General features: G+C 46.7%; 1 protein-coding gene across 1 annotated transcript in view; it reads left to right on the top strand.

Annotated features, from left to right (window-relative positions):
• LOC121569946 (TLC domain-containing protein 4-B-like) overlaps nt 1-12,941 on the top strand; it is a 40,923-nt gene that overhangs the window by 15,349 nt on the left and 12,633 nt on the right. The window contains exons 2-3 of the mRNA XM_041881301.2: nt 9,547-9,707; nt 12,823-12,912. Of these exons, the coding sequence (XP_041737235.1) occupies nt 9,553-9,707; nt 12,823-12,912 (245 nt within the window). The 5' untranslated portion in view covers nt 9,547-9,552. The remainder of the gene's footprint in view (nt 1-9,546; nt 9,708-12,822; nt 12,913-12,941) is intronic.

Raw genomic sequence — 12,941 nt, 5'->3', positions numbered from 1 at the left:
CAGGGGGTGACAGGACCATCTCAACCAGTATAAGACAGGTGGTGACAGGACCATCTCAACCAGTATAAGACAGGTGGTGACAGGACCATCTCAACCAGTATAAGAGAGGTGGTGACAGGACCATCTCAACCAGTATAAGACAGGTGGTGACAGGACCATATCAACCAGTATAAGAGAGGTGGTGACAGGACCATCTCTACCAGTATAAGACAGGTGGTGACAGGACCATCTCAACCAGTATAAGACAGGTGGTGACAGGACCATCTCAACCAGTATAAGACAGGGGATGACAGGACCATCTCAACCAGTATAAGACAGGTGGTGACAGGACCATCTCAACCAGTATAAGACAGGTGGTGACAGGACCATCTCAACCAGTATAAGACAGGGGATGACAGGACCATCTCAACCAGTATAAGACAGGGGGTGACAGGACCATCTCAACCAGTATAAGACAGGGGATGACAGGACCATCTCAACCAGTATAAGACAGGTGCTGACAGGACCATCTCAACCAGTATAAGACAGGGGGTGACAGGACCATCTCAACCAGTATAAGACAGGTGGTGACAGGACCATCTCAACCAGTATAAGACAGGTGGTGACAGGACCATCTCAACCAGTATAAGAGAGGTCGTGACAGGACCATCTCAACCAGTATAAGACGGGGTGACAGGCCCATCTCAACCCGTATAAGAGAGGTGGTGACAGGACCATCTCAACCAGTATAAGACAGGTGGTGACAGGACCATCTCAACCAGTATAAGACAGGTGGTGACAGGACCATCTCAACCAGTATAAGACAGGGGGTGACAGGACCATCTCAACCAGTATAAGACAGGGGATGACAGGACCATCTCAACCAGTATAAGACAGGGGGTGACAGGACCATCTCAACCAGTATAAGACAGGTGCTGACAGGACCATCTCAACCAGTATAAGACAGGGGGTGACAGGACCATCTCAACCAGTATAAGACAGGTGCTGACAGGACCATCTCAACCAGTATAAGACAGGGGATGACAGGACCATCTCAACAAGTATAAGAGAGGTGGTGACAGGACCATCTCAACCAGTATTAGACAGGTGGTGACAGGACCATCTCAACCAGTATAAGAGAGGTGGTGACAGGACCATCTCAACCAGTATAAGAGAGGTGGTGACAGGGCCATCTCAACCAGTATAAGAGAGGTGGTGACAGGACCATCTCTACCAGTATAAGACAGGTGGTAACAGGACCATCTCAACCAGTATAAGAGAGGTGGTGACAGGACCATCTCAACCAGTATAAGACAGGTGGTGACAGGACCATCTCAACCAGTATAAGACAGGGGATGACATGACCATCTCAACCAGTATAAGACAGGGGGTGACAGGACCATCTCAACCAGTATAAGACAGGGGATGACAGGACCATCTCAACCAGTATAAGACAGGTGCTGACAGGACCATCTCAACCAGTATAAGACAGGTGGTGACAGGACCATCTCAACCAGTATAAGAGAGGTGGTGACAGGACCATCTCTACCAGTATAAGACAGGTGGTGACAGGACCATCTCAACCAGTATAAGACAGGTGGTGACAGGACCATCTCAACCAGTATAAGACAGGTGGTGACAGGACCATCTCAACCAGTATAAGAGAGGTGGTGACAGGACCATCTCAACCAGTATAAGACAGGTGGTGACAGGCCACCTATTGGATCAAGAGCAATACAATGGACCAGGCAAAACTCTAAAAAATATACCATTTTATTACAATAAACTTATTTCAGTTACAGGTTCAAAACCAACTACCAATCTTCTTTCTTTCAAGCCAGTATCGCAACATTAGATACCCAGATGGTGTCGTGCACTCCACTCAGACAATAATACATACCCAGGACTCGTGCACTGTCACTTTAAGACCATCATCATCATCATCATCATCATCACGACAAAAGAAGCCACCGTCACCCGGAGCATGGGGAGTGGCGTTTTTACAAAGAACCACCAAAATAACAAATGATAGCAGACAACCTTAAAGTCCACCTTACGACATGCCCACCATATCTACACAGGCCTTTTAACATTTAGCCTACAGCCGAACACATTTACTACATATAATGATCTACTACAGTGTCTCTGGTGTAATGCCTGGGCGCTGTGTTTATAGGTGAACTATTTTGTTTACGCTTTTCCTGCACCCTGTCCCCTGGCAATAACGTCAGAATAGCCACAAACTGTTTATTATCCACAGCACGTCCTCTGTTTGTGTCAGTGTGCCTCTTTCAATCGATCAAACGTTATTAATAGAGCATATTTCTTACAGGTGATGCCTTTCAAAGCGATTAACAAATGAAATAATACAAGGTGGATTGTGACCCGCTGTTCATCAGCCGAAAGCACCCGGCTTCTCCACTCCCCTAGTTCAGCCAAGAGAAATGTGGGTGTTCTGCTAAACATTCACAGACTTGGTTGAGTTTCCACTGACTGACACACATTCACAGCTGTCACACTGGGACAGTCACACCACAGTCACACTGGGACAGTCACACCACAGTCACACCATGGATTTGCAGTAAGGGAAATGTCTGTGGTGCAATACAAGTGATAAGCTCGAGGTTGGCCCACAAATATGTCCTATCTTCCTGACCTAACCCCAGTATACTGCCTGTCTACCTAGCAGTTCCTGACCTAACCCCAGTATACTGCCTGTCTACCTAGCAGTTCCTGACCTAACCCCAGTATACTGCCTGTCTACCTAGCAGTTCCTGACCTAACCCCAGTATACTGCCTGTCTACCTAGCAGTTCCTGACCTAACCCCAGTATACTGCCTGTCTACCTAGCAGTTCCTGACCTAACCCCAGTCTACAGCCTGTCTACCTTGTAGTATCCACAGTAGTTTTATTTTTTTTACCTACATGTTATTATCTCAATGTAGCCTAAATGTATTTAGTTGAATCTATCTGACTGATCGTTCAACTCTCATCCTCTCTCGTTCTCCCTCTCTGTCTTCTCCCTCTCTCTTTCTCCCTCTCTCTTTCTCCCTCTCTCCCCTCCCCCTCTCTCTTTCTCCCTCTCTGTCCTCTCCCTCTCTCTTTCTCCCTCTCTCTTTCTCCCTCTGTCTTCTCCCTCTCTGTCCTCCCCCTCTCTCTTTCTCCCTCTCTGTCTCTCTCTTCTCCCTCTCTGTCCTCCCTCTCTCTTTCTCCCTCTCTGTCTTCTCCCTCTCTGTCCTTACCTCTCTCTTTCTCCCTCTCTCTTTCTCCCTCTGTCTTCTCCCTCTCTCTTTCTCCCTCTCTCTTTCTTCCTCTCTGTCCTCCCCCTCTCTCTTTCTCCATCTCTGTCCTCTCCCTCTCTCTTTCTCCCTCTCTCTTTCTCCATCTCTGTCCTCTCCCTCTCCCCTCCCCCTCTCTCTTTCTCCCTCTCTGTCCTCTCCCTCTCTGTCCTCTCCCTTTCTCCATATCTGTCCTCTCCCTCTCTCCCCTCCCCTCTCTCTTTCTCCCTCTCTCTTTCTCCCTCTGTCTTCTCCCTCTCTGTCCTCTCCCTCTCCCTTTCTCCATCTCTGTCCTCCCCCTCTCTCTTTCTCCCTCTCTGTCCTCCCCCTCTCTCTTTCTCCCTCTCTGTCCTCTCCCTCTCTCTTTCTCCCTCTCTCTTTCTCCATCTCTGTCCTCTCCCTCTCTCCCCTCCCCCTCTCTCTTTCTCCCTCTCTGTCCTCCCCCTCTCTCTTTCTCCCTCTCTGTCCTCCCCCTCTCTCTTTCTCCCTCTCCTTCTCTGTCCTCTCCCTCTCTCTTCCTCCCCCTCTCTCTTTCTCCCTCTCTGTCCTCTCCCTCTCTCTTTCCCCCTCTCTCTTTCTCCCTCTCTGTCCTCCCCCTCTCTCTCTCCCTCTCTCTCTCCCTCTCTGCCCCCCTCTCTCTTTCTCCCTCTCTGTCCTCTCCCTCTCTCTTTCTCCCTCTCCCTTTCTCCATCTCTGTCCTCTCCCTCTCTCCCCTCCCCCTCTCTCTTTCTCCCTCTCTGTCCTCTCCCTCTCTCTTTCTCCCTCTCTATTTCTCCCTCTCTCTTTCTCCCTCTCTGTCCTCCCCCTCTCTCTTTCTCCATCTCTGTCCTCTCCCTCTCTCCCCTTCCCTCTCAATTCAATTCAATTCAATTTTCAATTTAAGGGCTTTATTGGCATGGGAAACACATGGTAACAATGCCAAAGCAAGTGAAGTAGATAATAAACAAAAGTGAAATAAATAATAAAAATTAACCATAAATATTACACTCAGAAAAGTTCCAAAAGAATAAAGATATTTCAAATGTCATATTATGTGCAAATAGTTAAAGTACAAAAGGGAAAATAAATAAACATAAATATGGGTTGTATTTACAATGGTGTTTGTTCTTCACTAGTTGCGCTTTTCTTGTGGCAACAGGTCACTGTGGTATTTCACCCAGTAGATAAGGGAGTTTATCAAAATTGGGTTTGTTTTCGAATTCTTTGTGAATCTGAGGGAAATATGTGTCTCTAATATGGTCATACATTTGGCAGGAGGTTAGGAAGTGCAGCTCAGTTTCCACCTCATTTTGTGGGCAGTGTGCACATAGCCTGTCTTCTCTTGAGAGCCAGGTCTGCCTATGGCGGCTTTTCTCAATAGCAAGGCTATGCTCACTGAGTCTGTACATAGTCAAAGCTTTCCTTAAGTTTGGGTCAGTCACAGTGGTCAGGTATTCTGCCACTGTGTACTCTCTGTTTAGGGCCAAATAGCATTCTAGTTTGCTCAGTTTTTTTGTTAATTCTTTCCAATGTGTCAAGTAATTATCTTTTTGTTTTCTCATGATTTGGTTGGGTCTAATTGTGTTGCTGTCCTGGGGCTCTGTAGGATCTGTTTGTGAACAGAGCCCCAGGACCAGCTTACTTAGGGGACTCTTCTCCAGGTTAATCTCTCTGTAGGTGATGGCTTTGTTATGGAAGATTTGGGAATCGCTTCCTTTTAGGTGGTTGTAGAATTTAATGGCTCTTTTCTGGATTTTGATAATTAGCGGGTATCGGCCTAATTCTGCTCTGCATGCATTATTTTGTGTTTTACGTTGTACACAGAGGATATTTTTGCAGAATTCTGCAATCAGTCTCTATTTGGTGTTTGTCCCATTTTGTGAATTCTTGGTTGGTGAGCGGACCCCAGACCTCACAACCATAAAGGGCAATGGGTTCTATAACTGATTCAAGTATTTATAGCGAGATCCTAATTGATATGTCGAATTCTATGTTCCTTTTTATGGAATAGAAGGCCCTTCTTGCCTTGTCTCTCAGATCGTTCACAGCTTTGTGGAAGTTACCTGTGGCGCTGATGTTTAGGCCGAGGTATGTATCCTTTTTTTGTGTGCTCTAGGGCAACGGTGTCTAGATGGAATTTCCAAATCAAATCAAAGCAAATTTTATTTGCCACATGCGCCGAATACAACAGGTGTAGACATTACCGTGAAATGCTTACTTACAGCCCTTAACCAACAATGCATTCATTTTTTTAGAAAAAAGTAAAATAAAACAACAACAACAAAAAAGTGTTGAGAAAAAAAGAGCAGAAGTAAAATAAAATAACAGTAGGGAGGCTATATATACAGGGGGGTACCGGTGCAGAGTCAATGTGCGGGGGCACCGGCTAGTTGAGGTAGTTGAAGTAATATGTACATGTGGGTAGAGTTAAAGTGACTATGCATAAATAATTAACAGAGTAGCAGCAGCGTAAAAAGATGGGGTGGGGGTGGGGGGGCAGTGCAAATAGTCCGGGTAGCCATGATTAGCTGTTCAGGAGTCTTATGGCTTGGGGGTAGAAGCTGTTGAGAAGCATTTTGGACCTAGACTTGGCGCTCCGGTACCACTTGCCGTGCGGTAGCAGAGAGAACAGTCTATGACTAAGGTGGCTGGAGTCTTTGACAATTTTGAGGGCCTTCCTCTGACACCGCCTGGTATAGAGGTCCTGCATGGCAGGAAGCTTGGCCCCAGTGATGTACTGGGCCATACGCAGTACCCTTTGTAGTGCCTTGTGGTCGGAGGCAGAGCAGTTGCCATACCAGGCGGTGATGCAACCAGTAAGGATGCTCTCGATGGTGCAGCTGTATAACTTTTTCAGGATCTGAGGACCCATGTCAAATCTTTTCAGTCTCCTGAGGAGGAATAGGCTTTGTCGTGCCCTCTTCACGATTGTCTTGGTGTGTTTGGACCATGATAGTTCATTGGTTATGTGGACACTAAGCAACATGAAGCTCCCAACTGTTCCACTACAGCCCCGTCGATGAGAATGGGGACGTGCTCAGTCCTCTTTTTTTCCTGTAGTCCACAATCATCTCCTTTGTCTTTGTCACATTAAGGGAGAGGTTGTTATCCTGGCACCACACGGCCAGGTCTCTGACCTCCTCTCATCGTTGTCGGTGATCAGGCCTACCACTGTTGTGTCGTCAGCAAACTTAATGATGGTGTTGGAGTCGTGCCTGGCCATGCTGTCATGGGTGAACAGGGAGTACAGGAGGGGACTGAGCACGCACCCCTGAGGGGCCCCCGTGTTGAGGATCAGCGTTGCAGATGTGTTGTTACCTACCCTTACCACCTGGGGGCGGCCCGTCAGGAAGTCCAGGATACAGTTGCAGAGGGAGGTGTTTAGTCCCAGGATCCTTAGCTTAGTGATGAGCTTTGAGGGCACTATGGTGTTGAATGCTAAACAGCTAGACAGACAGACAGACAGACAGACAGACAGACAGACAGACAGACAGACAGACAGACAGACAGACAGACAGACAGGCAGACAAATAGACAGACAAACAGACATACAGACAGACATACTGTCTGACTCTCTGCTATCTGACTGACTGACTCTCTGCTATCTGATTGTCTGACTCTCTGATATCTGACTGACTGACTCTCTGATATCTGACTGCCAAACTCTCTGCTATCTGACTGACTGACTCTGTGCTGTCTGTCTGTCTGTCTGCCTACATGACTGAGTGACTGACTGACCCCTGAACCGTGTTTCATCTCCTGCTCTAATTGGTCTGAATCTGTCTGCCGGTGGTCGTGCAACCAATCAGTTAATTCACCCTGCGCCCTCCTGCGCTATGCATATGAACGCTTCATCTGCATCACTTATTAAAGTGTTTTATCACAGACTAGTACATGTTTTCCCCCTCCAGGATGGAGAAGCTGTCTTCATTAAAGTACGGGGGATTCTATTGGGGGGATATAGGTAGCACACAGGAGGAAATTTTTCTCTGTTGAGATCATTTACTTTTGATTTTCTAGCCAAGTGTAAAATGTTCCTGTTTTGAATAATTTAATAGAGTGAGTTAGGTCTGCTCTATACCAAATTAGCATACCCCCTGAGTCCCTTCCCTGTTTCACACCTACCAGCTCTCTGTAACCTAGAGGGCAACCAGTGGGTCCATCTCCTCTATACCATGTTTCTTGTAGGATGACAATGTTAGTATTTCTGATTTATTTGGTGAAGTCCAGGTTCCTGCTCTTTAGGCCAAAGGCAGATGACCTCAGACCTTGGATATTCCAGGATGAGATAGTGAAGGCTTTGTGTTCCATAAAGTGTCCAATGTTGTTAGTCGTGTGGTTTGGCCTCAGACCAGTAGGTGTGAGCAGAGCCTGCTGAGCATCTGGTACATGCCATTGGCTTGGGCTAGTGTAAGAGTGGGGGTTGGGCCTGTTTGTCTGCTCACAGCCTGGGTGTAAATGTGACTTTCATGTTGAGGCCTTCTTTGTGGGAGTGGGGGGCATGGGGTGGGCAGGAGGGGCATATGTCTGAATTGAGGGTGCCTAAATGTGGTGTGGGCATGGTTGATTTGGGGGGGTGTTGATTGGTTGGGGCGGGGGTGTGGATGTGGCTGGTGCTGTGGTCTGGATGTAGGTCCTCTTGGCGTGGGTCCTCTATGTGTAGGTTCGGGGTGGGGTCCCGCAGGTCTGGGAGAGTGTCTCGCTGGTCTGGGCGGGGTGTCTGTTGATCTGTTGCTCCTGTGTGAGGTGTTGGGGCTGTGGTTGAGGGCGATGTCCTTTAGTGTCCGGGCAAAGGTGGGCACTGCTGCCTTGTATAGGTGGACCTGGTCATAAAGGCTGTTCAAGTCCAGGGTGGAGTGGTGGGCCAGGTAGACATTTGGTTTTGAGGCTCAATCACGAGAAATACTTGTTTACCCGCTGTATGGTAGCAGGGTGGAAGTCTTTTCGTGGTAACAGGGTTGAGATAACCACTTGTGTGTTGGGGAAAGTAGAAGAAGCTTTTTCTTTCACTCCCTTGAGTGCTGTGGCCACCCTTTCCTGCTGTGTTCTCAGGTCGTTTGTGCCTGTGTGTATTATTATGTGGCTGGGTGACCCTAGTCGGTCCTCAGACAGAAGGTCTAGGGCGCACTGGGTGTTTGGACACCAGAGTTTAGACACTGTATGTTTGGGAAAAAGTTTATTTTCTTGTAAATATTTCCTGTTTGAGTCCATAAAGAGTACAATCTGTGGCTTGTGTATGTCCTCAGTGGGTGTGGGGGGTTGTCAGCAGGGCTATCAGGGTGGCTGACAGAGGGGGGGGTGCTCAGAGGGGGTGGGATCCCCTGGGCTTGGGGTTTCTCATTTGTCTGTCCTGCTGTGATGTCGAGGATATGGTCAGGGTCTGAGGTGGGCTGTTCTGCTGGCTTCTCTGCGGGGGTGGCCAGCTCTCTAATGGGTTGTTCTCTGTCACACGCCATCCCCCTCACCTTCTCCTCCAGCACTCTGATCCTCTCCTCTAGTGCTCTGTTCTTCTCCTGCTCCTGCTCTTTCTCCTGTTGATGTTGTCTCACCACAGTCCAGAGTGCAGACATGTCTCTCTCCACCTCCAGCTCTCCGGGTCTGGTTGATGGGGTGTGGTTGAGCTGGACAATTTTTTGTGCTGACTGAAGTGTAATCACCTGCTGTTCCAGCTCCACCTGCCTTACCTCCAGCCGGGTGAATTTATCCTTCATTTCAATGAGGTAGTTGGACTCTGTGCTGGAAGGTTGACTTTCCGCTTGGGGTTGCTCGTCAAATCTGATTTGATTTGATTTGTATAATGAGGAGGTCTGGTCTGACATGCTTCGGGTGGGGGTACCTTATCCTGCTGAGAGACCTTATCCTGCTGAGCTATCTCTTTGATTAGGTGAAAGTCCAGCTGGAACTGTTTGGGGTTGCCCTGTCCATTACTGTTCCAGACTTGTACAGGTTGACATTGGCTGTCTCAGAGGCCGCGTTGTCAAGTATCCTGAGTTTCCACCCATTGCCTCCCTCTCTCTCTCTCTCTCTCTCTCTCTCTCTCTCTCTCTCTCTCTCTCTCTCTCTCTCTCTCTCTCTCTCTCTCTCTCTCTCTCTCTCTCTCTCTCTCTGTCTCTCTCTCTCTCTCTCTCTCTCTCTCTCTCTCTCTCTCTCTCTCTCTCTCTCTCTCTCTCTCTCTCTCTCTCTCTCTCTCTCTCTCTCTCTCTCTCTCTCTCTCTCTCTCTCTCTCTCTCTCTCTCTCTCTCTCTCTCTCTCTCTCTCTCTCTCTCTCTCTCTCTCTCTCTCTCTCCCTCCCTCCCTCCCGTGGGGTTAGGCAGCCATGGACCTGTTCAGCCAGCTGATCCTAGTCATCTTGGTCACCAGTTGCCTCTCCTTCCAGTGGCTCTTCCACCGGGTCAGTCCCTGGGTCTCCCCCCGTGCCAGTCCTGGCTTCCTACGCCTGGCAGACCAGCAGAAGGTGGAGTGGAACTCAAGGTACAGGACACTGGCTACTCGCTGCAACACTGATATCATATGATCATTCTTCATGTGTCACTACATACATGCTTACATTGGAAGCTAATGTAGAATAGATAGCTTCTTCCATTGCATCGTCCAACTCATCAACAAAATTGCGGGTCAGAATATTTACTGTAAAGTTTCGACAATCTGCGATAAAGTTGTTATTGTTGTTAATTTTTCAACGCTTCAAGTCACCCAGCTGTTTTCACAGGTCATTACACAGTTAATTTCCCAGGTCATTTCCCAGTTCATTACTAAGGTCATTGCACAGGTCATTACTCAATGTGGCTCCTTATCTCACCAGATGCTCTCATCAAACGATCTGCCATAAACACATTTATCACAGCATTTAGTCCTCTGTGTTCCATGAATCATAACCATCATGGTGTCATGATCACCCCACACATTCTCAGTTATTACAACCGCCCATTTTTTATCTATAGACTATTGACTTGATTATTGACTTGTCTGTCTGCAAAGGCACAGCTGTTTTGAAGATTACAGATGACCCTCAGATGACCCTGTCTGTGAAGGTTCTGTAGTGGTCTGGTCTTGCTCTGGCCTGTGCCAATGGCCAGGGGGAGAGATGGACAGACTGGCAGACAGACGGACAGACAGACAGACTGGCAGACAAATAGACAGACAAACAGACAGACAGACAGACAGACAGACAGACAGACAGACAGACAGACAGACAGACATACTGGCAGACTCTCTGCTATCTGACTGACTGACTCTCTGATATCTGACTGATTGACTCTCTGCTATCTGATTGTCTGACTCTCTGATATCTGATTGATTGACTCTCTGATATCTGACTGACTGACTCTCTGCTATCTGATTGTCTGACTCTCTGATATCTGATTGATTGACTCTCTGATATCTGACTGACTGACTCTCTGCTATCTGATTGTCTGACTCTCTGCTATCTGATTGTCTGACTCTCTGATATCTGACTGACTGACTCTCTGATATCTGACTGATTGACTCTCTGATATCTGACTGACTGACTCTCTGCTATCTGATTGTCTGACTCTCTGATATCTGATTGATTGACTCTCTGATATCTGACTGACTGACTCTCTGCTATCTGATTGTCTGACTCTCTGCTATCTGATTGTCTGACTCTCTGCTATCTGATTGTCTGACTCTCTGCTATCTGACTGCCAAACTTTCTGCTATCTGACTGCCAAACTCTCTGATATCTGACTGACTGACTCGCTGCTATCTGATTTTCTGACTCTCTGATATCTGACTGACTGACTCTCTGATATCTGACTGACTGACTCTCTGATATCTGATTTTCTGACTCTCTGATATCTGACTGACTGACTCTCTGATATCTGACTGACTGACTCTGATATCTGACTGTCTGACTCTCTGATATCTGACTGACTGACTCTGATATCTGACTGTCTGACTCTCTGATATCTGACTGACTGACTCTCTGATATCTGATTTTCTGACTCTCTGATAACTGACTGACTGACTCTGATATCTGACTGTCTGACTCTCTGATATCTGACTGACTGACTCTGATATCTGACTGTCTGACTCTCTGATATCTGATTTTCTGACTCTCTGATATCTGACTGACTGACTCTCTGCTATCTGACTGTCTGACTCTCTGATATCTGACTGACTGACTCTCTGATATCTGACTGACTGACTCTCTGATATCTGTCTGACTGACTCTCTGATATCTGACTGTCTGACTCTCTGATATCTGACTGACTGACTCTCTGATATCTGACTGACTGACTCTCTGATATCTGACTGTCTGACTCTCTGATATCTGACTGACTGACTCGCTGCTATCTGATTTTCTGACTCTCTGCTATCTGACTGACTGACTCTGCTATCTGACTGACTGACTCTCTGATATCTGACTGACTGACTCTCTGATATCTGACTGATTGACTCTCTGATATCTGACTGTCTGACTCTCTGATATCTGACTGCCTGACTCTCTGATATCTGACTGTCTGACTCTCTGATATCTGACTGCCTGACTCTCTGATATCTGACTGTCTGACTCTCTGATATCTGACTTTCTGACTCTCTGATATCTGACTGCCTGACTCTCTGATATCTGACTGCCTGACTCTCTGATATCTGACTGCCTGACTCTCTGATATCTGACTGACTGACTCTGTGCTATCTGACTGACTGACTCTGTGCTATCTGACTGACTGACTCTGTGCTATCTGACTGACTGACTCTGTGCTGTCTGTCTGCCTGACTCTGTGCTGTCTGTCTGTCTGTCTGCCTGCATGACTGAGTGACTGACTGACCCCTGAACCGTGTTTCATCTCCTGCTCTAATTGGTCTGAATCTGTCTGCCGGTGGTCGTGCAACCAATCAGTTAATTCACCCTGCGCCCTCCTGCGCTATGCACAGGAACGCTTCATCTACATCACTTATTAAAGTGTTTTATCACAGATTTGACATGGTGTGTATGTTTTATCACAGATTTGACAAGGTGTGTATGTTTTATCACATATTTGACAAGGTGTGTATGTTTTATCACATATTTGACAAGGTGTGTATGTTTTATCACAGATTTGACAAGGTGTGTATGTTTTATCACATATTTGACAAGGTGTGTGTTTTATCACATATTTGACAAGGTGTGTGTTTTATCACAGATTTGACAAGGTGTGTATGTTTTATCACAGATTTGACAAGGTGTGTGTTTTATCACATATTTGACAAGGTGTGTATGTTTTATCACATATTTGACAAGGTGTGTGTTTTATCACATATTTGACAAGGTGTGTGTTTTATCACAGATTTGACAAGGTGTGTATGTTTTATCACATATTTGACAAGGTGTGTATGTTTTATCACAGATTTGACAAGGTGTGTATGTTTTATCACAGATTTGACAAGGTGTGTATGTTTTATCACAGATTTGACAAGGTGTGTGTGTTTTTATCACATATTTGACAAGGTGTGTGTTTTTATCACAGATTTGACAAGGTGTGTATGTTTTATCACAGATTTGACAAGGTGTGTATGTTTTATCACAGATTTGACAAGGTGTGTGTGTTTTTATCACATATTTGACAAGGTGTGTGTGTTTTAGGACGGTGTCCACACTTCATGCCCTGGTGGTGGGGCTCTTTTGCCTCTACATCCTGCTGTTTGACGACGCCGTCAATGAAGACCCTGTCTGGTGAGAACTCTGTCGCTTTGTCGTAGTGC

This window comes from Coregonus clupeaformis, chromosome 7 (genome assembly GCF_020615455.1).
Source record: "Coregonus clupeaformis isolate EN_2021a chromosome 7, ASM2061545v1, whole genome shotgun sequence".
Classification (NCBI taxonomy): Eukaryota; Metazoa; Chordata; class Actinopteri; order Salmoniformes; family Salmonidae; genus Coregonus; species Coregonus clupeaformis.
This window is presented reverse-complemented; position numbering and strand designations above follow the sequence as displayed.